Raw genomic sequence first — 27,854 nt, forward strand, 5'->3', positions numbered from 1 at the left:
GCAGCACGGAAAGCTGGGCGGGGAGGACCGGACAGGTAGCGAGCCCCAGGGGATATGGCGAAAATGAGAGCTCAAGCCCAGAGGTCAAATGAACTCTGAATAGGAGAGAAGACACCACTGAGACAGGGAAGCGGGCGTGAGGGAGTGAGTGCAGAGGTGGGAGAGGGTGTCAGTGAGTCCTGTGAAGGGGGCTTGATGAGAGCAGGGAAGTTGTAGAATTGCCAGAGTGGGGATGGGAAAGGCAGCGGGTTAGGTGGTTGTCAGAGCTTTGCCAAGAAGTCTGGCTGGGGCTAGAGGTAACACATTGGTAGCCGCAGCGTCGGCTCAGTGGTGGGAATCTTCTCCAGTTTCTGAAGTTGTGGAGGTGGGGAACAGCATCTCTACATCCTGGATGGGACCGACGAGGCTCAGAGAGGGCAGGTGACCAGCCTGAGGTCACACAGCCTCAGGAAGTGAGAAGGCTGTCTGGGCCCAGAGCCTGCTGCTGCTACTTCTCCAAATTCCCAAGTCGACGAAGCCCCAGTGAGAAAGCGTTTGTGCAGTCCCCTGTGGACGGGGTTCCCTGTCTCCCGCCCTCCTCACTGGTCAGCTCTAGGTTGGACCAGAGCCATGGCCATCTTGCACACAGGGGGAGGTGGGGCAGGAAGAAGCTGTTATGAGGATGGTGCCCCGATGCACAGGGGATAGTCAGTCACAGGTGAATGAAGTGCTCTGGGGGAATCCAGGCTCCTCATGGGGACAGAGGCCAGGCCATCAGGCCTTCCTGAGGCCGCAGGGCTAGAAGCACAGACTTTGCTCCCTGCAGGCCCTGGGCACTGCCTGCTTGTGCCGTCCTTGCCTTTGCTCTGGTCCCCTTCCTCCCCCAAAACTCTCCTTGCTCCTCTACCTGATATGGACTCACCCATGGAAGCCCTAAAACCAGTCGCCTCCTCCAGGCCACCTTCCTTGTTCGCACCAGCCCCTTGGAGGTTCTCCCGTCTCCTCTGAACCCCCACAGGCCTCTGTACCACTCGGGATGTTTGCTGTCCATTTAATTCCAAGCATCTGATCGTTCATTTCGCCTCCAAATATTTAGAGTGCGCTGTGCTAGGCACTGAGAATATGGTAACGGACAAGACAGGACCAGGGGATTTTGTAGTTGGGGGAGGTGGAGAATCAAGCAGCTAGATAAGAAGGCAGTCAGACGGATGGGTAGCCGGATAGGTAATACTTGGGTAGGAAACAGCTAGTTCGCAGGCGCTTTGAAAGACAAGTGGGACAGTGTGATAGAGAATGTATTACTGTCTTGATGGGATTTTTAGGGGCCTCCTGAAGCTGATCAGGCCAAGTTTGTGGGATCCCATGGACGAGGATTTGGGCTCTAGCAAACTCTTGCCCCCCCCCCCCCCCCCCTGCCCTGTCACAGAGCTGTCAGAAAACTCAGATAAATCCTGCAAGGCAGCACAGCAGAAGCACACACTGTGGGGCCAGGCTGATCTAGGTTCAAATCCTGCCTTAGGCACGTGCAAACGCCATGATCTGAACGGAGTCTGTAAGCTTTCCTGGGACTCCGTCTCCTCCTGTGTAAAAGGAAATGATAATATTTATACCCATTCTCACGGGGTGGGGGTGGGGGGGAGGACTAGAATGCATGTCTCTATATCTGTATCTGTCTGTGTCTAATCCATCTGTAATCTGTCTGCCTCTCTAAGTGATGGCTAGAGTACATGCTAAGAGTTCTGAAAAGCACAGACGGTCACACAAGCAGAAGCTACTGCTTTGAACGTGGGTCCGGGGACCTGGCTTTGCCACTTAGCAGCGGTGCCACCTTGGCAAACTTCTTAACCCCTCCCCTGTAACATGAGCTTTACGACAGCACGCTTCCCATCGTCACTATGAAGACTCAGCGAGACAAACCATGTACACATTGAACAGCTGCTTGTTGCTACCGAGAAGCACCTGTTTGGAGAAGGTATGTAGAGATCTCATAGGCCCGACACACACTAGTAGAATTCAAGCTGTTTCCTTCACTTTCTGGCCCTGCTGGCTTATATTTTCTGGGCACCAGGGCCTCTCTAGCCATCGCTGTCTGGAGTGGTTTTAATTGTGCCCATGTGCAGGCTCTGTGGGTGATTAAACATGGCATCTAAGCCCCCGCCCTCTACACACCGCCCTGGAGGGGCGGTCGGAACCTGCTGACTCCCCTGCAGACCAGGGCGGAGGGTGTCTGCAGCCAGACAGCGAGGAGGCGGCTGCCAGGCCCTGCCAGGGAATGCTAGACAGACTCCCTTTCTCTGTCTCACTCGTGAAACACGGAGATCGTAAAGGTCATGGTAAACATTGTTCAAAAACAAGAAAGCAATTTTTTTTTGGGTGTGTATGTGTGTGTGTGTGTTGGGATGGAACTCCCTGGCAGAGAAAACCACTTACTTCACCAAGTCAGCGGACTGAGAGCACCGTGCCGAGGCTGGACAACATTGGGGTGTTTGTCCTCTAATGAAAATAGTTTGTTTAGCGTCGGGCTTGTGCAGGCTTCTCTCCCAGGTGGCTCTGCCTGGCAGCAGGGAGGGGGGACGCTTAGGAGGGAGGGGAGAGGGCAGGGGTCAAGAAGCCTGCCGTGTGAACAAACAATCGAACCGCAGAGTGTGAACGTACTCCAGGGGCATCTGGTCAACCCTCTCGTTTTGCAGATGAGGCAAGTGCCACACGGGGAGGGGCGGGCGACCTGCCTGGGGCTCCTCATAAATCAGGGACCGAGGCTGGCTCCAGGTCTCCCCGCACCGAGGGCGCCAATTTCTCTCCGCCAGCGAGCCATGGTGCGTGACACAGGGGAGCCCCTGGATGACTCAGGGGGTTCATAAGGAACACTCACATTTCAACAGATACTTACTTCAATGTGTATTAGGGAACATGATCTGGCCCATAAAACTAATAATTTATGACAATGCTATAAAATGTCAGTCCAAAACACATTTATTTAAGGAGAGAGAGAGAAGAGAGAGAGAGAGAGAGAGAGAGAGAGAGAGAGAGAGAGAGAGAGAGGGAGAGAGAATGTATGTGAGTTGTTTTAAAAATGTTGGATCAATAACAGAGGGGCACACTGAATGGTAAAGGTGACTTGTAGGATTGTTATAAATCACGAGTACAGTCCACCCCAGCTTTAGGGCTTAGGTGCTCTGTGCCCCCCTCCCTTACCATCTTCTTGTTCCTTCTGATGCCCAATGCCCAGGATGCCCAGAGGGCAGCGGGGTGGCTGGCCCTGGACTAATCTGTGAGCTCTCCCCGCCCAGGAGCTAGATCCGCACGGGGCCCTGCCTGCTGGGGGGCAGAACCATGGGCCCTGTCTTCCAGGAAGTCTCAGGCTTAACCCATGTGCTTTCCTTCCTCCCAGAGCCACCTGCCCTGCCATCTCCCTCACCTCAGACATGAATGGGTTACGGTGGTGGAATACGTACCAGCAGCCTCTCCCTACAACACCTGGACTGTGACAACAGTACATTAGTAGGCCTTCAAACATCCCAAAGTCATTCTAAACAAATAAAGTCAGAAGACTAGGAAGCTATGGATTTTAAAAAAATGTAAAATGGCATGTGTCCACCATCATAGCATCGTTCTGAATACTAAACCTACCATCCCCATCCCCCCCCCTCCCTGTGTGCTGCGTTTATTCCTCCTCCCCTCGAACCCCGGGCAACCACTGATCCTTATACTGTGTCTGTAGTTTGGCCTTTTTGAGAATGTCCTACAGCTGGGATCATACAGGAGATGGGTGGAGGGCAGGGGGCACATGCCAGGGTTTCGGGCTCAGTCCCCGTAGGAGGCAGCCGATCAATGATTTTGAAATCAATACAAACAAACAAACAAGCAAGCAAACAAATAAATATAAGACTATGAAGGATGGTCCTATTTATGTATAGATTCTATGCTAGAGTTAGCTCTCCTCCCCTGGCTTCCTAAGAGCAGTGATCACGGGGACTCTGAGACTATACTTTCTTCTTCTTCTTTTTTTAAATATCTTTTTAAATTGATTTCAGAGAGGAAAGGAGAGGGAGAGAGAGATAGAAATATTAATGATGAGGGAGAATCATTGATTGGCTGCCTTCTGCATGCCCCTCACTGGGGATCAAGCCTGAAACCTCGCATGTGCCCTGACCAGGAATGGAACTGTGACCTTCTGGTTCATAGGTTGACACTCAACCACTGAGCCACATGGGCGGGGGAGACAGTACTTTCCTATGTACTGATGTCTTCTAGAATCAACACCCTATGAAGACAGGCCTGTGCTTTGTTCTCCACTGCAATCTCAGTGGCCAGCACACTGCCCTGCACATGGGAGGGGCTCAATTAACACTGTTTGTAAATTAACAAATTATCAGGCCCTGTGCTGGGTCCTGGGCTCCAACCATGTTTTCTCCTCTCAGATCCAGCCCAGAGCACTGACAGCAGCGCAGAGTCGCCGACAGTCAGATGGCGCAGAGAGAGAGAGCTGTGCCAGGTCCAGAGCTGGCTCAAAGGAGAGCAGGAGGACAGGGGGCAGGAGGGCAGGGGGCAGGGGGCAGGGGCAGGAGGGCAGGAGGCAGGAGGGCAGGGGGTAGGGGGCAGGAGGGCAGGGGGCAGGAGGGCAGGAGGGCAGGGGGTTGGGGGTAGGGTTAGGGGGCAGGGGGCAGGAGGCAGGAGGGCAGGGGGTAGGGGGCAGGAGGGCAGGGGGCAGGAAGGCAGGGGCAGGGAGCAGGGGGTTGGGGGTAGGGTTAGGGGGCAGGGGGCAGGGGGCAGGAGGGCAGGAGGGTAGGAGGGCAGGAGGGCAGGGGCAGGGAGTAGGGGGTTGGGGGTTAGGGTTAGGGGGCAGGGGGCAGGAGGGCAGGAGGGTAGGAGGGCAGGAGGGCAGGGGCAGGGAGTAGGGGGTTGGGGGTTAGGGTTAGGGGGCAGGGGGCAGGAGGGCAGGAGGGTAGGAGGGCAGGAGGGCAGGGGCAGGGAGCAGGGGGAAGGGGGCAGGGGGCAGGGGTAGGGAACAGGGGGAAGAGGCAGGGGGCAGGGGGAAGGGGGCAGGGGGCAGGGGTAGGGAACAGGGGGCAGAGACAGGGGGCAGGGGGCAGGAGGGCAGCAGTCAGGATGCTTGGGCAAGGCGAGGAAGGTTTTAAAGGTGAAGACACTTCGGCTGGTGTAGAAGGATGAGCCCGAGAGGGAGACCCCCCAAGGTAGACTCTGAGTCCTGTAAAGCTCAGGTGGGCTTGGGAGGACCTGGCTAAGGAGGTGTCACCATGGCTCCTGGGGTCACCCTCTGGCCATTTCTGACAACAGAAGTGGGGTGAGGAGGCAGCTCAGGGCCTCTGCTCCCTGCCCCACGCCATTCTCACTGTCCCTCCCTGGCTCCAGCCAGTGGTCCCGGGGCTGTGGGCGCCCGGCGGTGCTGGGCTTGGGTGATGGCATTCAAGGGGGCTCCTTACTGAAACACCAACTGCATCCCAGGGCTGGAAACAGATGCCTTGGGGCGGCCCTCACGGCTCAGGAGAGGCGATGGTTAAATACTTGGAAATGTCGAGAGCCAGTTATTAAAGCATGGTTAGCGTGAAGCTGCCCACAGTGGAAGTATTTACACCCCAGAAATTGGCAGCCAAGTGGATTAGGGCTGTCCCCTCCTCCTGTCCCCAGCGGGCCAGTCTGCCAGCACGTTGCCTCTTTTTCAATGTTCCATGGAAGGAACTGAAGGGTTGCAACACGTTTGATTACTGTTTGGTTCAAATAAAAGATTTAAAAGCTTGATTTTTAAAGCATGCCACCCCCCACCCCAGCCCTCTTCCCCGCAAAAAAAACAAAAAACAAAAAAAACTCCACAACAACAAAAAAAACCCCCCACACTCAAATGCTTGCTGTAAATTTACTGGGGCTGCTGGGCAGTTCTTTTCTGTGAAGCCCTCAGAGTAAGGCTCCCCCTTCCACGGGGGTTCTCTGGAGGGAACCCCAAGAGGGCAGGGACACACGGAGCGGCAAAGCTGATGCTGACACAGACCACGTTCATCACAGACCAGGTAGAGGTGGCTCGCCTGATGGACTTGTGGTAAGTGTCGTAATTGTTAAGGAATAACATTCCAGCTAACATAATAGTACTCTCTCCCCCCTCCCATCCCCCCCAAATATGTTCCCACCGAGTTCAGAGAGAGGTAGGGGCAGAGATAGAAACATCAATGGTGAGCCAGAATCATCCATCGGCTGCCTCCTGCACGCCCCTCCCACTGGGGATGGAGCCTGCACCCCGGGCATATGCCCTGACTGGGAATCGAACCGTGACCTCCTGGCTCCTGGGTCGACACTCAACCACGGAGCCACAGGGGTCGAGCCCTACTTTCTGGCCTCTAATTTCCAGTTTCATGTGGGATTTCATTAGCGAGGAGGGTGCTGGGGTCACCCGGTGACCTCGTGGCACAGAAGAGAAAACTGAAGGTGCCCCCCACCCCCCAACCCCCCGAAGGATAAGCCACTTTGCTCCCGGAGGTCCGGCCTCTGAGAGGGAAGGGGAAGGGAGGAGACCTGGGCGGTGGGGAGGACCATTGGGAAGTGAGGACTCGTGGCTCCTCCTCAGAGCGCCTTTGCTGTCAGAGGGAGAACCGCGTACAGATTTCATTATTCCTGCAGGGAACACAGTCACCTCCGCGGGTGGGTGCCAATGGCCTCTGAACCACGCCCATGCCCCCTGCAGGCTCCTGTCAGTGCCCCTGTGAGAGCCAGCAAGCCCAGGCTCAGCCGTCTCCCAGACTCCTCCCTGGCCACCGACCCCTCACCTTCTCTTCTGGTTCCTAGAACTTGCCAAGCTCAGCGCCGCCTCGGGCCTCTCACCAGCTCCCCTTCTGCAGACCCTTATGGAGTGGATTAAGCTGGTGAAGGAAGGGGCTTCGCTGCTGGAATCACTACCCTTGCTCTTTGCACACAGTAGGTGTGTGAGGACTGTTTTCTGAATGAAGAAATGAACATGTGGATGCCAACCATGGTTTCCAGGTGCTCTTTTGACACAAGGCAGTGGTTTTCAACCTGGACGCCGTGGGGTCTTGAGATCCCTCGGAGACACCTCGGGGGGACCAGCTGGGAGGGACTGTGGATCTCCCTTCACCTGCAGCTGCTGCTCACGGACCTGGTGTATGTGCTGAGCGTTTTCCTGGTTCACCGGGCAGAGGGCTCAGAGGAGGCCACCGAGCAGAGTGGGGTCGTTGCTGAGGCAGCATCGGGTGGAAGGCTGGGCTCCAGACCTTCAGCCGGGTGCGTGGGAGCTGATGCATGGGGCTCAGGTAGAGGTGGCGTTGCTATGGAGGGGTGGTGGTGTTGCTATGGAGGGGTGGCAGCACAAAGAGCAGCACCAGGGCAGGCAGAGGACCTGGGGCCTGGCTCCAGGAGGAGGAGGCCGGATCCTAAGTTTTCTTCCCAGCAGCCTCTGCTCCCTGCCCCTGAGCCACCAACTACGGATGGGCTGGCAGCCGCTTTCGGCCTGGCCCACAGGGGAGCAGCCAGCACTTTCCGACCACGACCTCAAACATAACGTTTGCTCCTACACTCACCGCTCCGTGGCCTCTCTCCGGGGGCCGCTGTGCTCCCAGCACTCACGTTCCATACATGTTCAATACATGCTCACGTTCCGGCCTCTCAGAGGGACAGCCCGGGAGGCTGTGCTGATACAGTGGTTCTGGGCAGTCAGAGACGGAGTGGGAGGGGGATGACGAAGGGCGGGGGGGGGGGGGGGAGAGGACGCACAAATGAATAGCGGCTTTGTTTATTTGGCGCAGGAACAGGCGAGAGGAGCTACACCCCCAAAATAAATAAACAAAGTCCCCCTTCCCTCCGCAAGAATAAACCTCCTCCGGCTGCAGGGCCAGCGACACAATTTGCTTCCCAGAGCAGAACAAAGGCAAAGGAGGCCGAGATGGACTCTTGGAGAAGAAACGTATTTATAAAGCAATTACGGGGCGGGCGTGGGAGAGGGCTGGAGGATGGGGTGAGATCAAAAGGCATTCGAGAAGCCTCACTGGAGAGCCAAGAAATGAAAAGCAGCAACAGACCCGGGATGGGCATGGTGATATGTGTGTATACACACGCCGAGGCGTTTATAAATACATCTGTGTATACACAGGCCCGTCCTGCGTCTCCTTCCCACAGTGGCGAGGAGGTAAGCGTAATGAATAACACGGCCCTTTTCTGAGCGCTCCCCGCATACCCGGCACTGTGTGAAGTGCCAGGGGCACATGGTCACAGATGCTGCCACCCTTCCCACTCACTGAGCTTCCGTTTCCCCTTCTGCAAAACGGGGATAATCTAAGGTGACCAGATGTCCGCTTTTGGCGGGACAGTCCTGATTTTTAACAATTTGTCCCGTGTCTGGTCACCTTAGGATAATCAGATGACCTGCCGCACACAGCTGTTATGCCAATTAGATAAGATGGCGCACATCACACTCGGAGCACAGCCTGTGGTTCAGGGGTTGAGCGTTGACCTGTGAACCAACAAGTCACGTTTTGATTCCCGGTCAGGGCACATGCCCTGGGTTGTGGGCTTGATCCTCAGTAGGGGGCGTGCAGGAGGCAGCCGATCCATGATTTTCTCTCATCATCGATGTTTCTCTCTCTCTCTCCCTCTCCCTTCCTCTCTGACATCAAAAAAAAAAAAAAAAATACACCGAGGGGCCAGATGATGATGATCTCTGAACGCATCATAATCTGGCCACTCCGTGTAGACTGACCACAGAGTTGAGATTTTAAAATAAAGGTTTTTCCATGGATAAGAACTGCATTGTGGGTAGTTAGAAAGAAGCAGAGGACTTACTAACCAGAGGCCGGGGGCCACTATCTCCTGGTCCTTTGACATATCAAGATTTGCAAGCTTTCCCTTATACACGAGTACACTGAGTGGCCAGATTATTATGCGTTCAGAGATCATAGAAATCTGGCCACTCAGTGTGTATTAAAACAGAAAAGGAGCACAGGGCCTGGTCCTCAGTCAGTGCTCAGTGAACAGTGGGCAGTTGCTTTTGCTGTTCCCCACGGGTACCTCACACTCAAAATGCTAAACACCGCCATGATCTTTCCCCCAAGCCCATCCTTTTTGATTTCACATTTCAGCGGGCGGCATCATCAGACCCTCAGTTTCCTCTGTCCGACATCCAGTCCTTCCCCTCGGTCCTTCAATCCCGCTTTTCTCATAGCATGACTGTGTCCTTCTCTCATTCCTCACTGTCTCGGCTGCTGCCTGGTTCAAGCCCTTCTCTCTTCCCTGAACGGCTACGGGTCCTTCCTCATGGGTCCGGGTGGCTCCAGACTCCCTCTCTCTTATCTAGAAGACAAAGTCCAAATTCTGGAGCGCAGTGTGAAACGCATCTACGTCAAGGTCTGGCCTTGACCTTTCCCATCTCCCTTATTCTCCCAGGTCTCCCTCCAGCCCAGAGCCTTGAAACACGGCCTCCCCCTCAGCCTCGCCCGGGGCTACAGGAATGCCGGGGCCTGGGCTCCGCTCCAGGAGGGAGGCCCAGGCGTGCAGTGGCCTCAGCACAGGGACTACACACACTCAGCACAGTATCACCCTGTTTCTCCAACTGCATCCGTTCCGGAAGGCTGTTCGAGAAGCGAATCATTCGAAAACGGAATCATTTTTCCCCACTAGAAAGAATGTAAAGTGAATCAATCCGTTCCAGGCCCCCAAGTGATCCCGTTCCAACCTTTCTTATAGGCAGTTCATGTTTAATACATGATTTCACTTATACATAAACACGTCCTCTCTTACATTCATCGAACCACCCCCGGCTAACCTTAAAGGAATTTTTTAGACGTCCCTGCCCCCGAGATGCTGCCGCTGGAATGCTATCACAGGCGGACTGCTGTTCCTTTATCCGACCCACAGCCGTTCTCCTATCTTTTCAATGGCCTGTGATTGCTGTTTTGTGAGCACTATCACTCTCCTAGCAACGTTAGCGCCCTTGCTGGCCTCTTTATGTTTTAAAATGGTGCTAATCATCAATTTTGCCAGCAACAAAAGTGTTTTCTCTCCAACATTGCTCGTTGCCTGCAAGAAGCTTTATGTTAGGCTGAGGGATCGGCATGGAAGAGTTGTCAGGTTGAAACAACTTGATTGAGAACCGAATTGTTTGAGATGGAAGATGTTCGAGAAACGAGGTTTGAATGGTATTTATTTATTTATTTATTTATAAATGAGTCCATCCATAAAGATTTCCCCTCCATCATGGTTCAGTGTTACCTGGACTCCCTTCTCAGCACGTATCTTTCTGCTGAGGTTACCTCCTTCTGCTTTTTTAAAAAAATATATTTTATTGATTTTTTTTTTTTTTACAGAGAGGAAGGGAGAAGAATAGAGCTAGAAACATCGATAAGAGAGAAACTTCGACCAGCTGCCTCCCGCACACCCCCCTCAGGGGATGTGCCCACAACCAATGTACATGCCCTTGACCGGAATCGAACCTGGAACCCTTCAGTCTGCAGACCGACGCTCTATCCACTGAATCAAACTGGTTTCGGCTACCTCCTTCTGTTTTGATTGAAGTCAGTTGTCTACATGATCTTCTTCTACCACCTCTTCCCACTCACACCCCCTTTCAGCCTCCCCCCCCCACCCTAGCCTTATTTCCTACCATTCTTCATCGAGAGCACTCACCCAACCCTCTGGCCGTCTGCCTGCTCCTGGACTGCTCAGAGGTGGCTCCTCCCCAGGGCCTTGGTGCGTGCTGCCCCCTCTGCTGCCATGCTCTTCCTCCTCTGTCCACAGGGCTCACCCTCTCCTTCCTCCGCTGTCACCTCACAGACAGGCTCCCCTGCTCACACCCCTGTCCCGCTCTGTTCCTCTCACCCTGTGTCTTTGGTCTTCTCATCACCTGACACACCGCAGCTTTCATCGTCCGCCTCCCCGTAGGAAGCAAGCCCCCGGAGGACAGCCCTCGGTGCTCAGTGTCATAGCTCCCGTGCCAGAACAGTGCCCAGCATGTGGAATGCGCTCAGCAAGTATTTCTTGAACAAATGAGTGAATGGACATGCTTCGCTTTCCTGTGAACCAGTGTTTTTCAAACTGTGGGATTGAAACGGGCCATCAACTCAACTTAATGGGTCACAGTCAACATTTAAAAAATGGAATGGAGTGCAGCAGAGTATATCTAAGCACCTGGCCCCTAGGCAGGACAAGTGTTCTTTCAATTCATCTACCTGCCTTCTACCTACCCACCTACCTACCTACCTACTTACCATCTGGGAATCAGGTGACAGTCAAAATGGATTACTGATTGTAGTTTGCTATAATGAATGTTTGGAAAGCATTGCATGTACAATAGTCAATATTTTAGGCTTTGAAAGCCATAATAACTATTCAACCCTGACCTTTCATTGGGAAGGACTGTGTTGCAATAAAACTTTATTAATGAAACTGGGCCCTGTGGGTGTTAGCTTGCCACGCCCTGCAGTGCATTGCAGTCTGGCCTGAGCCTGGGTCTTTTGCGTGCAAGTTCTCTGCCATCGGAGCCCTGTCTTTCTCATCTCAGGATCTTAACCTCCATCCGGGGTCTAGCCCACTCCTTGCACATAACCAATGCTCCTAAGAATTTGCAGAAACATTCAGTGAACAGCTGCTGAGTCCCTAACTCAGAACAGCTGGGCGCCACCTCCAGCCATGTTTGTTGAGTGAACACAAGAGCCCTGGCCTTAAGTTCTCAATAGCTGGTACCTCCCCATGCCCATCCTTCTGAATGTGGAGCCTCAGAGCTCAGAGGATGTCCTCGTCCCCCTGCCTGCCAGGACAGGAAGTGGTGGGAAGTGACAGGAACCCCGGAGGGGTTGGTGCAGTGTTTAGGAAAAGGCCTGATTATCCCCCTTATCAGCTGCTGGTTCCTTCCCTTAGCTCTTCCCTTTCATAAATCAGAACCCCTGCCATGGTGAGTGAGTGCCCGGGTCACTGAGTCTTTTGCCCACACGTTTGTGGAGGTGCAGCGTGACCCCAAGACTGAATGGAAGGGAAGGGCGGCTCCTGGCAAGTGTCAGCTCTGAAAGCAACACTTCAGCTGCCCAGGCGCCGGCGCCTCGTGCAGGGTGCTGGGCGCCGGCCTCCACCCGGAGGGGCGGTGGCATCCGTGGGTGCAGCTCGTGCACCCAGCGAGCTCCCCATCCAGCAGGGCGGGTGCAGAGGATAAGATGATGCAGAACAGGGGTCTGCAAACTTTGTCCTGACGGTGAATGATGGTTTTTTGTGCGGCCCATGAGTTAAGAATCATGTTGAAACGGTTGGAAAAAAAAATATCACAAGAATGCTATTCCACGACATGTGAAAATAGTACGTAATTTGGAGTTCAGTGTCTGTAGATAAAGCTGCCTCATGTGTTCACCTTTCCTCCAGGGCTGCTTTCCACAGCAATGGCTGAGTCAAATGCTTGCAACAGAGATGACACTAGAAGAGGGGCCATCTGACTGTATAGCAGGGGTCCTCAAACTTTTTAAAGTGGGGGCCAGATCACGGTCCCTCAGAGAGCTGGAGGGCCGGACTATATGAACTACTAATTCCTACTGTAACACCTCGGCTGCGCTCACTGCCCAAAAAACCTGGCGGGCAGGATCAGACTCCTCGGCGGGGTGCATGTGGCCCTCGGGCCGTAGTTTGAAGACCCCTGGAGAGGGAGAGGCTGACCCACCCAGAACGGGCAGCACTCGGAGCTCAGGCCCTGACGTCAGGGGCTGCGTCACCTGGTCTGTCACCCGGAGCCGCCCCGGTGCCCTGGCTGCTGCTCCCTCATCCTCAGGGAGCCTGCGAGCCCCCAAGCCCCGCTCTTCACTGTGTGCTGCCTCCTCCGTCACCCCCACTGCATCCTCTGAATACGTCCATCTATGAGTCAAAAAAGCCTGAAGCGCACTCACTGTCCACCCCCCTCCCCCGGCGTCTCCCCACCTCCCCCCTGGAGGACTGGGTGCGGGTGTGCAGGCTCTTGGCCTGGAGGCCAGGAGGGAGTTGAGCAAGAGGCAGGGTCTGCCAACAGTGCCTCATTTGTCTGGTTGGAGGCTTAGCAGAGGCTGCTGACAATTGTGTTTAAGACCTCGGTGCAGCCTGAACCCCGAATCACACGCACATGCATACACACCGGCACGCACGCGCATACACGCACACACGCACGCACATGCACGCCAAAATGGAATAAGCCCACTGCTTCTCTGGCTTCCCCCCACAGACACCCTGCCTCTGCCACCTGTCAGCATCGATGCCAGCTGCGCCCATGCGGAGCTGTTTCCAAGAAGCCAGAGACGTGGCTGCTCTCCCTCCAGGAAGCAGGTGGCCTCTGCCCGTCTCAGGTCGCCGCTTCTCCTGCTGGCCGTAAGAAAGAACGGCTGTGCCTGCACACTTTGGCCAAGAAAAGCCTCTGTGGACCTGCAGGCTGCTCCTAACGGGCCGACTGGACTCCCTGCAGGCTGCCCTCCTCTGGCCGGGACGCCGGGACCGGTGGAAAGAGCGTGCTGCCTGCACACCTGCAATTGTGCGACCCTTGTGCAAATCATTCGTCTCCTTGATCTCTGTTTATCTCATCTGTGAAATGGGTATCATGACACCAATACCCACCTCCAAGCCCTGCTGGGCCTGGCTTGAGCTCCCCGTGTGGGTGTAGTTTGTAAATGGCACACGAGGGTCTCATGCTGGGGAAAGGAGCTGGCAGTCAAGCTGGGGGACTGTAGAGAGTGCTGCCCACCCCGCAGGCTCGGCCTCTCCTCCTTCTGAGGGGCTCCTGAGGGGATGGCGTCTCCGGCCTCTGCTGCGTACAGTGCAGGGGTGGCTCAGCCAGGAAAACAGAGGCGAGAAGAAGGAAATGGTGCTGCTTCTCCGTGTTTGCCAGTTCAAAACACCCTGCTTGTCCTGTGGGTGCTGTGGGGTCCGAGCTCAGAGCAAGCAATACATTCCTTCCAGGTGAGTCTGCCAGTGGAGTCTGTCCTTCTTGACAAAACGCGTCTGAGGTGGTGGGGCTGCACACGGCCTTTGAACACCGTGTGGGGTGATCCTCTTTGCCTTCCTCTCATTCGCTCGCATGAATGCTTAGTCTTGGCTTCGGGCCTGGGGTGCGGCCAGTTCGCCAAACAAGAGCCCTTCCTAGGCCAAGGTCACGCTGGCCTCCAAGGCACTGACCAGTTTCTTGGGTGGAGCCCGGCGAAATTCTTTATAAATCAGCCCTCCAATTTAGCTGGCTGGCTGCCTTCTAATGGGAAGCAATGATTCCACCCGGGCGTCCCCAGAGGCCCCAGACAGCAGGCAGAAAAGGGCCAAAGGACCTGCTGATCTCGGTTCAAGTCCCCTTTCCACCACTTACCTGTGACCTTGGGCAAAATGACCCTCTGAGGGTTAGAGGTGTGGGGGGGTGTGCATCCTGGTGCAGGAGTGCTCAGGACTCGTTAATGCTTCCTCTCTATGCCTGTTGCTCCACATCCCCACCAACAATTGGTGTTGTCAATCTTAATTATTGACAACATTCTAGTGGATTTAAAGTGATAGCTCATTGTGGTTTTCTTTTCTTTTAATTTTTTTTATTTTGAATCCTCACCCGAGGATATTCCCCCTCCCCCATGATTTTTTTTAGAGGGAGTGGATGAAACAGAGAGAGAAACACCAATATGAGAGAGACATATTGACTGATTGGCTTCTATGTGTGCTCCAACCAGGACCGGGGATTGAGCCTGCAACCAAGGTACAAGCCCTTGACTGGCCGTAATCAAACCTGGGACCCTGCAGTCCGAAGGCCAACGCTCTATCCACTGAGCCAAACCAGCCAGCCCCCCCCCAATTCCTTTGTCCATCCTGCCTCATCTGAATTGCATTATCCTGGAGAAGTCAAGGAATTTGCTCAAGGTCATGGTGTTGACAAATGGCAGAGTCCAGATCAGAACCCAAGGAGGCCCAAGCCCAAAGCGTGTCCTCTCGCTTACCAACCCATCTCACATCTGCATGGAGCTTCACCCTGGTTAATGCATGATTACCCACTAGCTGCTCCAAGTCACCGGGCGAGGAAAAGCATGCATATTTGATACACTTCACTCACTGCACTTAGGATTAAATGGCTTGCCCAGGTCGATACCACTGGCCCCTTGGAGCATGGAAGACCCAGGTTTCTGAACCCAGAGCAACGCTCTTGCCAGGGAACCAAGGTTGGCACAAGGATGTGGGAACTGGCAGAGGAAGTGCCACCAGTACCCAGCCTTCAACTAAGAGATCTGAGCCTTAAACCCTTGTGAGAAAAACGATTACCAGTCCAGGGGATCTGCCTTCAACAGGACAAACACCAGGCAAACCAGAATAAAAAAAATGGCTGTTTCCATTTGCCTCTGTCTCTGCTCACATCCCTGGTGTTTTGTCCTCAAAGTAAGATCTTTAGGGTTCTCTAAGAATATGTGTGATGCACATACACACACACAGGAACTGTGAATGAGAAAGGGGGTGTGTCCAAGTACAGTGACCAGAAGTAACCTCACCGGGGGATCTGGTCACTAATTCTGGGCAGGCAGGTGGATCGTCATGCCCAGGCCTATACCCTCCTAAACGGTTTGACCAAGCCTGGCCTGTTGTTCTTGTGTATCCAGGGAAAGTGCACCTGTGAAATGCCAGAGTCATCCTCCTCCAGACTCCTCCATGGAGGAGTCTGATCCCCGCCTCACTTTCTCCCACCTTCCTGTGATCTTCCTTCCTTTCCCTCCTGAACTCCATCCACATGCAAAAGAGACATTGCAAACTGTAACTGCCCGGAGCAATTTGAGATCTTGCTTCCTGAACCTGGCACCAGTCTGGCTCAAAATACAGGCAGTCTTCACGATACCTCGGACTCGACTTACGTCATTTTGTGGTTATGTCGACATCTCCCATTTATTTTTATATATATATATATATATAAATATGTGTCATTTTGACATATGTACATATGCACTTTATGTTTTTTATTATTTATTTACCACAAGTAAAGGTTAGGAATTGTTATCCTTCTTTTAATTTTTTTCTTTTTCTTTTTAAATTAATTTCTTTATTGATTAAAGGTATCACATATTTGTCCTCAACCCCCCATTCCATTCCCCCACTCATGTTAAATTTTTTTTACTGTTTCATTTCATTACTGCTGTGTATGTGCTCCATGTGAGTGACGTAGGTGCTGACATAGGTGGGTTCCGAGTTATGGCGAAAATCGTGTTACGTTGCGCCATAGGAATGGATCTCCAACGTAACCCGAGGACTGCTTGTACTCTCAACAATAAAGATTTAAAAAAATTCTCTACAGGTTTGTGTGTTTCTTATGTCAACACTACAAACAGCACGCACGCGCGCGCGCGCAAACACACACACACACACACACACACACATTCACTCACACAGTTGATTCAGCAAACACTGAATTAATGAACACTGAACCACTGCTCCTAAGGGAAAGATCGGGTTAGGTTCCTTTAAGCCTCTGGTCACAACATTTTCATCAACTGGTCAATACATCACCATAGTTTGTGTTTCTGTTTGAAGATGCTATTCCATATGTACTGTTTCTGTCTGGAGACAGTTGAATATCTATTGTTGATTCATTAACATTGAACTCATAGCCAATGGCGCTGGAACTCATTCCTGAGCAAAGCTTATCTGACACACATTCCCGCCATTAGGCCCATCACAGCCTCCTTGTCTGAGGGAACACTACATTGGGGGGCATTTTACATGATGAAACCACCAACAAAAAGGACAACAATGTGCAAGTGTGGCCCTAAACAGACTGAGAGGAAGACCCTACTCATAGTATGAGGGCTGGAACCAGAAGGCAGCACAGGCCCTGCTGGAGCCCAGGAACATGGCATACTGGACGGCTCAGATGCTTTACTGCTGTGAACAGCCTGTGAGTGACCAGGAAGAGCTGCGAGAACTGGTTTGAGGGAGACACAGACCTCTTAGCGAGGAGGTGAACTTGTAAAATACGAAATCCGTGTGCTGGAGCCTCTGAGAAGGGAGCACAGTGCTTACCATTTTCATTAAGGCGTGAAGGACAGACAGGTCCCCTCCGGAGGGCCCATTTAGCTCAAGAGAAGAAGAGGGACAATGAGGACAGCCATGTTCTACGCGAGTGTCAGGGCAGGTGAGAGAGGACACGAGAAGGTGGGAGAGGGGAAGGAGGCATTGGCGTGGGTGTGGTCCCCTGCTTTCCTCTTTCCATTTGGCCTCTCCGGAACGCCTTGCCCACCACAGCCTCTTTGGCTGAGCCATAGACAGAGTGGCTCTCCTCTCTGGCCATCTCCCAGATGCTGGGGATGCTGTGCTTTCTTAATGGTTCCCCTGGGCTCCATTCCTCCGCTGGCTCATGTTCTAGTCCTCCCTCTCCAGTGACCATGTTATTGGGCCACCCACTCCTGCTTAAAATGCAACGGTGCCAGGAAGGCTCCTGAGTGAGTCAGCCGGCCACTTGGAGCTGATGACAGCAGCAGCCCTGGCCAAGCAGGGGTGTGCAAGACACTCGGGCTGGTGGGAACATCGTGTGTAAGAGCTGCCACCTCACCCTCCCAGAACAGACAGGCTGTCTGGGGCAACTCAACCCCATCAGTCACCACTCCAACCTTCTTTTAGAAGGACAGCAAACCCTGTGCATTTAAAGTGTTAGGCCATCTGGGTCCGGGTTTATTAAGCTGTGACTGTGGATATGCCCTTCACCTCTCGCAGCTCTGGTGCTGGAGCCAGACTGCCTGTACCCCAACTCTGCCACTTACTCCCCGTGCCTCAGTTTCCTCATCTATAAAATGGGGATACCCATAGTATCTTTCTCATTGGGTGGCTATGAGGATTGCGCTCAATGACTGGATATACATAAAGCACTTAGGACAATGCCTGCATTGAGTAAATTCTAGAGAACATTAGCTTTTATTATTATCGTGGTTATCTTATATAATAAAAGCCTAATATGCAAATCGACTGAATGGAGGAACGACTGGATGCTATGATGTACCCTGACCACCAGTGAGCAGATGCCCAATGCAGGAGCTGCCTCCAGCCCGCAGGCCTCAGGTCAGCCAAGGTGTGTGCCAGTAGGTGGCCCCCCAATTGCCTCACCAGAGGGAGGTGACTGGCAGCAGCAGTGGGGGTGTGTGGCTAGCAAGTGGGTGGTGCCAGGTCGGCCAAGGTGGGTGCCAGTGGGGAGAAGCCTAATCACCTCACCAGTTGCCCCATAGATCAGCCCTGATCACCGGCCAGGACTAGGGACCCTACCCATGCACGAATTTCATGCATCGGGTCTCTAGTTGTTATTATAATTGTTATTGGGCCAAACAATCTCAAAGGTCTTCCTTTCCCTTCTTGTATTGCTTTTGGAGACACTTCCCTATTGTGTGGCCTTGGGTAAGACTCTTCTCTCTGGGCCTTAGGTTTTTATCTTCCAGGTGAGATGCTGGACTCAAACCCTGAAAGTCTGAAATAAGGATAAGGGGGGCCTCCGGCTGCGGTAAGTTTGTTATTGCCGTCTCTCCTGAGGACCCCGTGAGATAAGCAGTCAAGCAATCAGAATATTTATGCTTGCAGCAGGTTTTTAAATGCGCAGGCACCTCCCTACACTTTGGGAGATTCTTGTCCCCAAATTAGAGAGGAGGAAATTGAGGCACACAGAGATTAAGCCATTTGCCTAAGGACACACAACCAGCAACAGGTAAACCCACATTCAAACCAAAAAACCTGACTGAAGAGTCTCCAGACTTTACCCCCACACTCTGCTGGCAGTTGGCCTTGAACTTCACTTCTAATCCTTTGGTGGTAACATGACCTTATGCCATTCATTTCAATGGACTGCTCTTAGCATTGGTTGAAACAGTGGATTCTCATTCTTTAAGATAATGTAGGAATCATCTCCATGATGTCTTAACCTTTGGGAGAGTCACAGGCCCCTGTGAAAAGCTGAAAAAGGTTATGAATCTGCCCCCCCCCTCAAAAAAAAATGTTCACACCAAGAACACAGATTTGTTTCAGTGCCAGGGGGTTCAAACATCTCAGGCTAAGAATCTCACACGATGCTTACACTCTCTTGAAACTTTCCAGTAAATTTTGCTAAACTCTGCATTGATGAGAACTTCCTGCCTAAAGGGCTGTCCATTCCATTAACGCCCACCTCTGATTGCTAGAAAGTTGCTTCTTCAACACAACTGACATTCTATTCACCCTGACTCTGCTCCCTGCTTTGCCTACTAGATGTCGTAGAGAATCAGTCCATTCTACCTCTCCACAACAATTCCCCGTGTTTCTGAAGATGCTGGCCAGATGCCTCCTCCCTTCTGCTCAGCTCAAATTTCCCTGGACTTGCTCACCTGTCAGTGTCTCTCAAACACCCAGGACTGATGCACAGCCCAGAACCCATAATCCTTTGGCCATGGACTGACCGGAGCATGCCTGGATCTCAGATCTCCATTAATATGTCCCAAGAGTGGGTGACATTCTGGAAACCTTATTTGACTTGAAAACATAACATATCAAAGCCCTGCACAGTACAGAAGCGACAGTTCAATGAGCTATCACAAAGCAAACATCCACACCCACCAAGTTAAGAGCTGTACATTCACCCTCATCTCCGTGAGCACCCTTCCCTCCCCCGTGGGGAGAATGTCGACACTTTTATGATAAGTGTTCTTGCTTTTAAAAAGGTTTCATTACCCAAGTATGGACCCAATTTAACACTATAGTTTAATTTCTCTGTTTTTTATTTTATTTTATATAAATGGATCATGCAAATAGGAATTCCTTTGAATCTGACAATGGTGTTTGTGAGACTCGTGCATGTTGGTCTGTATAGTTGTAGGTCATTCATCTTCCTGGTGGGGTATTTTCCATGTGTCTGAATATACTGTAATCGATGCATCTCTTCTATTATTAATGGACACCTGGGCTCTGTCTGGGTGATGGCAGCAGTGAACAGCTGCTATAAACACTGGTGTGCACATGCAGGCATTTAGGCTGGGCATAACGGAAGGAGCTTCTGTGTGCCTTCAGCTTGTGGATAATATCAAGCTGTATTCCAAAGAAGTTGTACAATTCAGACTAGGTGTGTGTGTGTGTGTGTGTGTGTGTGTGTGTGTGTGTGTGTGTGAGTGATCTAACTGCTCCGTCATTGTCAACACTTAGTATTATTAACCTTCCCAACTTTACAGATTCTGATGGTTGTATAGTAGTATCTCATTGTGGTTTTAATTTGCATTTCCCTAATGAGTCACAAGATTGATCCCATTTTCATCTATTAATTAGGTATTTATGGAGTAGAGGTTTTGGCCTCTCCTTACTCCTTACTCATCTGAAGCACACTGAAGTGGCAGCCAAATGAAATAGTCTCTGACAGATGCTGTTGCTTAGTCATACCTCCCTGATGGGTTTCAGTTGGGTTTTGGGCCCCAGAGCAAGTCTGAACATTCATTCTTTCTTTTTAAAAAAATATATTTCACTGTTGTTTTCTTTACAGAGAGGAAAGGAGAGAGATAGAGTTAGAAACATCGATGAGAGAGAAACATCGACCAGCTGCCTTCTGCACATCTCTTACTGGGGATATGCACACAACCAAGGTACATGCCCTTGACCGGAATCAAACCTGGGACATCTCAGTCCACAGGCTGATGCTCTATCCATTGATCCAGACCAGTCAGGGCTGAACATTCTTAATAATAAAGGCAGCTAATATTTATTGAAAGCCCACTGGGTTCCAGGCACTGAGCTTGATATGCATAGTGTCTCTTAATCCTCACAAGTGTATGAGCTTGATACTATTATCTTTGCTTTACACCAGAAGGAACTAAGGAGGGGAGGCTAAGTAATTTACTTAAGGTGTCACAACCAGCAGGCGGAGTAACCTAGATTCAAATCAATGCCCCTTGCAACTATAATATAAGGCCTCCCAAAGATGGAAACATTGAACTAGATTACATTTTTTAAAGGTTAAAAAAACAACCGAGTAATGAAATGAAAATGTAACAATCAAATGGAGGAAAATAGTTGCCATCTCTGACCAAAGATTAATGTGTTTAATATGCAAAGAGTTTTTTACAAATTAATAAAAGAACAAGTATCTCAATAAAGAAATGGTCAGGCAAATCTGGGAAATTCTGCTCACCCTTTCCATGTTCTTTTATCCCTACAATGTATGTAAACAAAATTCATGACTCTGAGAAGTTCTGCAATAAGATTTATTTGAACACAGCGTTTTTCAAACCTATAATTGTAATTCTTTGGGACAGACTTTGGAGCATATTGAACTCTATAATAATGACTGCCTCCTCTGGTTTACAGTCTGGTAAAACTTTCAACAAAGGAAAAAGGAAATGAAATTAGTCTTGTCCAGAGTTTCTCAGCCTTGTCTCTGCTGACATTGTGCGTTGTATAATTTTCTGTTGGGGGCGGGGGACCATCTCAGGTCTTGGAGGATGTTCAGCAGCATCCTTGGCCTCCACCTGGATGGAGGCCAGATGCCAGGAGAACCTCTCCCACCCCTGGCTGTAACAACCCACATTGTGTGTAGACATGGCCAAATGCCGCCTGGGGGCCAGAACCATCCTCTGCTCAGACAAAGCATTGGTCTAGTCGGACTTATTTCTGAAGAACTCCTGGTGTTCCCCATGATCACCTCCTACCTAAGTGCTTCCCAAACTGCCTGGTGTTTGATTCCTGTGCCTTGTGACACCTCTCACACTGTTTTAATATAAGAGGGTATTCATCCATCTTTTTCCTTCAAGTCGTTCTTCTTTGTTGGAATTCCTTACATTCCCAGGCACACCAAACCACCCACATTTCCCCTGAGGTAGAAGCTTTTTTCCAACCTTCTACCCCCTCAGTGGAATGAAGTTCCTTCCTTTTTTTAAAAAAATAATATTTTATTGATTTTCCACAGAGAGGAAGGGAGATGGATAGAAAGCTAGAAACGTCGATGAGAGAGAAACATCGATCAGCTGCCTCCTGCCCACTCCCTGCCGGGGATGTGCCTGCAACCAACGTACATGCCCTTGACCGGACTCGAACCTGGGACCTTCCAGTCCGCAGACCCACGACCCTGCACAGCCTTCTACCAGATCGCCAACACGTATTGCATGTAATCCTTTATGTGACTGTCTCCCCAGTTCAGTGAGAGCAGAGACTGGGTCCTACTCATCCTCTGATTCTTGGCATAGAGCAGGTCCCCATCAAAACACTGGGGCAGAGGAGAAATAAAATGGATAGCTCAGCGATCGCATGCATAGGGCGCTAGGTGGGCATCCGCAGCCTCTGCCAGTTTCTCCCCAGAAGGTGCTCTGCGTGGCTGCAGACAATCTCCCTTCTCGAGAGGAGCTGGAAGTACCGTAGAAGGTAGCAATTTTGTTTTTCTCTTTCTTGGCCATGACTATGACATCATCTGCTCAGCCGGCGCATCCAGACCATTTCTGACAGTTTTCTCATTCCAAACAGCCAGAGGAAGCCCTTTCCCTTGCTCTCAGCATTTCCTTAAACCTCAGTTTATTCTGGTTGATGACGCTTTCCATCCTTGGAGATGCGTCCTCCTTTCCGTGTGTTCCGAGTCCCCTTTGGGCCTGCATTTCTCAGAGGCACCCACCTCCGCGCACCCAGCACTGTGTCAGTCTCTTTAAGGATTTCCTTCTTATTTCCTGTCTGGGATGATTTTTAAGTTTTAGAAACAGAATTTAATTCTTGGGAACCCTCTAACGTTACAAGAACTGTCCAACATGGTGGCAGTGGGTGGGAAGAAAGGGACAAGTTGGAGAGACATTGATAATGGGCAAGTAAGGACCTGATGACCGATTGGACATGGAGGAGGAGAAGTGTTGACTCCCGGGGACAATGGGAGGATTGGCGGTTTCTGTTCTAGGTACGGTCACGGGAGGAGGAGGGGGAGCAGGGTATCTGAGAAGATCATGGGCATGGTCTGCACTGTGTAGAGTCTGAGGTTTCCATGGGAGAGAAGGTGGAGATGCTGAGGGGGGACTGGGTGTGACTCTGGTGCTCTGGATAGGAAGTGTGATTAGGGGCGGGCTGTTGGTGTGTAGATGCCGCTGACGATGGGAGAGCAGATGAGCACTCAGATAGTGCAGAATAGATGGTAAGAGATGGAGCAGGAAGATAGATCCTGGGAGGACACAGAAGCAGTGGTCAGAGAGAGAAAAGGAGAGCCGGGAGTTCCCTGGAGGAAGGGCTTCGGGACAGAAGGGATGGCGGCAGATTTAAATGACATAGAGAGCTCAATTCAGTAGAAGTGCCTGTTGGGTTAGGTCAGTAGTTGGCAAACTCATTAGTCAACAGAGCCAAGTATCAACAGCACAGTGATTGAAATTTCTTTGGAGAGCCACATTTTTTCAACTTAAACTTCTTCTAATGCCACTTCTTCAAAATAGACTCGCTCAGGCCGTGGTATTTTGTGGAAGAGCCACACTCAAGGGGCCAAAGAGCTGCATGTGGCTCGCGAGCCACAGTTTGCTGACCACTGGGTTAGGTTATTGAGGATCAGGGGAGAGCATCCTCAACAGAATTTCAGGGTTGGGAGGAGAGGCCATGGAACAGACACAGGGATATATCAAAACAGGGGTTCACTCATCCATTCAGTCCACCAACAACCGGAAGGGCCGCTTAACGGGTACAGTGGTGGGGCAAACAGGCAAAGCCCCACCCCCACAGTGTGTACTCTGTAGGGAGACATAGCATGGAGGGAGATTCAGTTTAAAGATGATCATTGGAATGGTCATCATTCCACAGATGAGGAGCAAGGGAAGTTAGAGGGTAACTGGCTCAAATTCAGGACATCAGAGCTGGGGTCATGGCCTGACCTGCAGGGCTCTTTCCTTTCTTTGCTGCCTGAAGGGGATGGTGTTTAGGTGGGAAGCGATGATGCAGAAGGAACACAGGGTGGGGAAGAATAAAGGTGTAAGGTGCAAGATTATTTGTGGCTGGGTGGGCCTTCCCAGAGCAAGGTTGCTACTGGCTCCTGCTGTCCTTGACCTAGGACCCCTGCATTGGACCTGGTGCTTGGGCTCAGGTTCTTCCAACAAGGATGGCAGGCGCTGAGACCTACATGTTCTTGTGTGGTTCTATTGGTACCAGAAGTTTGAGAGGGGGCCTGTGGTAGCTACTGCCCACCACTTTCCCACACTCCCGCTTCCTTACCAAGGAGTAAATCTCCATTTCCTGTGGAGACCCCAATTGGTATGGTTTGAGTGGGGGCTGAACACATCTTGCTCAGGGTGGGCACAGGAACCCAAGCAAGGCCGATCAAGGCCCCTCCATGAGGTCAGACATAGAGATGCTTAGGGACCACGTGGGCCACCCGTAGCCATGCTGACTGTCTGAAGAACACACCAAGTAGAGATGAGCAGAGTGAAGAGATAGAGGAGACTGAGCTCTGTCAGTATCACTTGAGTTCCTGAATCCAGCGCTGTCCTTATCTTTCACGAACTATTCTAGACTTCCTGATGGCTTGGACCAGTGAATTACCTCTCTCCCTCAAATGTGAGTACCGTTTCTATATTTGCAACGGAAAGAATCAGACCAATATGTCTGTCAGATGAGATGGTGTAAAATACATCATCTACTTTCACAGAAGCTAACTGGCTCCAGGGACTTCCTCCATGGAGCCCGATGTATTAGCCACGTTCTACTCAGGGGGTCTTCAAACTACGGCCCGCGGGCCACATGCGGCCCGCAGAGGAGTCTGATCCGGCCCGCCAGGTTTTTTGGGCAGTGAGCGCAGCCGAGGTGTTACAGTAGGAATTAGTAGTTCATATAGTCCGGCCCTCCAGCTCTCTGAGGGACCGTGATCTGGCCCCCACTTTAAAAAGTTTGAGGACCCCTGTAAAATCTACATGTTAGCCTGGCAGGTGACAAAGCCATGAGCTTACAGCCAGCCATGGCACAGATAATGACAGGTACAAAAGAATCACCTTGTACAAGATGCTTTACATTCATTATTCTGAAGCCACAGCACAGGAGACAATTAGCTAGCTGTTCCAGCTTGGTTTCGGCGAGTCCGGACAGAGCAGGAGAGAGGTTCCGAGCTCCGGGAGCTCAGAGGAAGGGGGCTGGGCAGGAGGGGGAGTGCACTGGGGGTGGTGAGGGACAGACAGAGTGGGGAACAGGGCGACCGTATGAGTATGAACATGAGTGTGAGCTGCTTCTCATACCTTTCCCATTCCGGCATGGGCATGTCCCAGCTTGACCACCATGGGGAAGTGCGGCGCTGTGAGCTGGAAGAGACAAGAGGAAATCACGCATTACCATCTCAGAGCATCTCCACCAAGACCGCTGCCTGTGAAACATTCAGAACATCCAGTCACCTGACACCCCCAGGAATCCCCATAAGGATGCTTTGACAGGTGGCCATCCTGCTGCGGCTCAACTGCCCTAAATGCCAACAGTTCTGGCTTCCAAAGGAAGCTCCCGCCCTTAAAACCTGTCTGCTCGGGGCATCCACCAATCGGAGACATGGCAGAGGGAAGCAAACTGACTGGTTTCACATCCTGGCTTGTGTGACCGCTGCCAGACTACTATATGGATCTGTGCCTCAGTTTCCTTGTCTATGAAATGGGGATAACGAGTCCCCATCCCATAGGGCTACTGTGAGAACTAAATGAGTTACAGCACGCGAAGCACTTCTGTGGAGAGTACCCAATGGATGGCAGCTCTGTTATTCCTGTTATATAAGCTGCCTTATGTCATTTCCCCAACAACCTTTCACATTTCTGGAAATTCTCATTCCCTCTCCCAAGCCCTCTCCTTGGGAGGTTTCAAGACCACGGGGCCACACCCACCAAGGGGCACATGCATTTATTAGTCACACCGTGTGGGGCACTGTGCTGAGCAAGGGCCCGGTGTGATCTCCAACTGGCCTCGCTGGTTTCCTGTTGCACCCCCAGCTCCCAGAACACTGCTGGCACAGGAGAGGCATCTGACACAGAATCTGGGTGAACGGGAGAAGGAAGAGGCAAGTTGGGGCCAGATTATTGGAGGTCTTCAAAGCTGAAGGGAGGAGTACATGTGGCTTGGATGGGCCTTGGGGAAGTAGTTCAGTCTGGGGACAGGAAACCACCTGCCAGCCACAGGACGCACTGTATCAGGAGAGCCCGAAAGGCCAGACATGGATGTCGAATTGATTAAAACTGACAGGAAGTGCCGCTGCTTAGGCCTGGACTGGGATGGGGACAGTGAAACATTTTAAAATGGAAATAACAGTTTTCAGATGACGATAGACATTCAAGAAGAGGACTGTTCACAACCTCTTCACCTAATCAAACCTGTGTATTGGTCCACACGACTTTATAATCCTCATTTATAGGTCCAATTACAAGATGGGTACTCTGCAATATATTAGAGATAGATAGAATTTTACACCTGTCTCCTCATTTAACATTATGCATTAAGCTTTTTTTCTTCTTCTATTTTTGCCACCACCTTTCCCCTGCCCCCCTCGTCTCTCTCCCCCTCTCCCCAGCCTGGCTGACTGATCTCACCTGTGGGTGTGTGTGGTGTATATTTCTACCCATCACTCATCACATTCAACTTCTGCAAACATGCACATAAACACACACATACATGGTTGAAGCTGACACTTATGTTCTCAAAAACGGCTCTTTTCACTTGCCATCACACCATGCACAGCCTCTGTCCTACACCAGAAGGTACACTCCTCACCCAATGGTTTCCACAGCTTCACTCTATTCCACAGGCTGCAATTCTTCAGCTGTTTTTCTAGTAATGGACATATGTGTAGTTCCCTCTCTGCCACTCAGGAATGACCACTAAACATCCGTCCATAGGTCCTTATAAATGAATATCTTAATTCTTAGAGGCCAGGCCAAGAGCCCTGCAAGGGGAGAATTGGCAGAACTTGGAGACATTCGGACAGGTTTCCAAAGTCACCTGATAGAGTCCAAGAGATGAAAGTGGGCGCCATGGTGTGGCATGCCGGGTGAGTCCACTCACCACAGCAACTCCCAGGCTAATAGCAGCTATGTTTACTGAGCATCTTGTAAGAGCCAGGAATGGTTCTGGGCACTTTATGTACCAGGGTGGGCAAAAGTAGGTTTATAGGTGTTTGCATGCAAAATAACACAACCTTATCTAATAAAAGAGTAATATGCAGATTGACCATCACTCCAACACACAAGATGGCTGCCCCCATGTGGTCAAAGATCCTGCCCCCATGTGGACACAACATGGCCACCACAAGATGGCCAGCAGGGGAGGGCAGTTGGGAGGGACCAGTCCTACAAGGGAGGGCATTTGGGGGTGATCAAGCCTGCAGGAAAGGGCAGTTAGGGGTGACCAGAACAACAGAGGAGGGAAGTTGGGGGCAAATAGGCTGGCAGGGGAGCAGTTAGACATCAATCAGGCTGGCAGGGGAGTGGTTAGGGGGTGATCAGGTTGGCAGGCAGAAGCAGTTAGGGGCAATCAGGAAGGCAGGCAGGTGAGCAGTTGGGAGTCAGTAGTCCTGAACTGTGAGAGGGACCCCTGATTGGAGAGGGTGCAGGCTGGACTGAAGGGGAACCCCCCCCCCATGCACGAATTTCATGCACCAGGCCTCTAGTAATTAATAAATAATAATATGGGAATAAACTCTGTGTTTTCTGTACTCACAGCTGTAAACCTATTTGTGTCCACCCCTTTTTGTTAGCATTCTTCCCTTTCCCCATGCAATAGAGGAGACATCAGAGGCAGGTCATGTACCCGAGGTCGGACAGTTAGAACGGCAGGGCTTATCCCTGCTACCCAGGTCTCGTCCCCACTCCCCAGCCCTCTCCCTTCCCCAGCTGTTCAAATGGGCTTCCAAGGCCATTCCCAACTGCAACATGCCAGGCCCTTCCCGAACACAGGCAGGTCACGGAGAACAAAAAACATCTTGTCGGCTATTTTCTCTCTTCCCT

The 27,854-nt window shown here is 51.5% G+C and overlaps 1 protein-coding gene across 2 annotated transcripts in view; it reads right to left on the bottom strand.

Annotated features, from left to right (window-relative positions):
* The window catches only part of SYN3 (synapsin III), a 367,243-nt gene that overhangs the window by 39,716 nt on the left and 299,673 nt on the right, over positions 1-27,854 (bottom strand). For both annotated transcript variants that reach the window (XM_084880168.1, XM_084880169.1), the window contains one exon: positions 25,116-25,178. In XM_084880168.1, the coding sequence (XP_084736294.1) occupies positions 25,116-25,178 (63 nt within the window). The remainder of the gene's footprint in view (positions 1-25,115; positions 25,179-27,854) is intronic.

Source organism: Pipistrellus hanaki (genome assembly GCF_964339955.1).
Source record: "Pipistrellus hanaki genome assembly, chromosome: 3".
NCBI classification, from domain to species: Eukaryota; Metazoa; Chordata; class Mammalia; order Chiroptera; family Vespertilionidae; genus Pipistrellus; species Pipistrellus hanaki.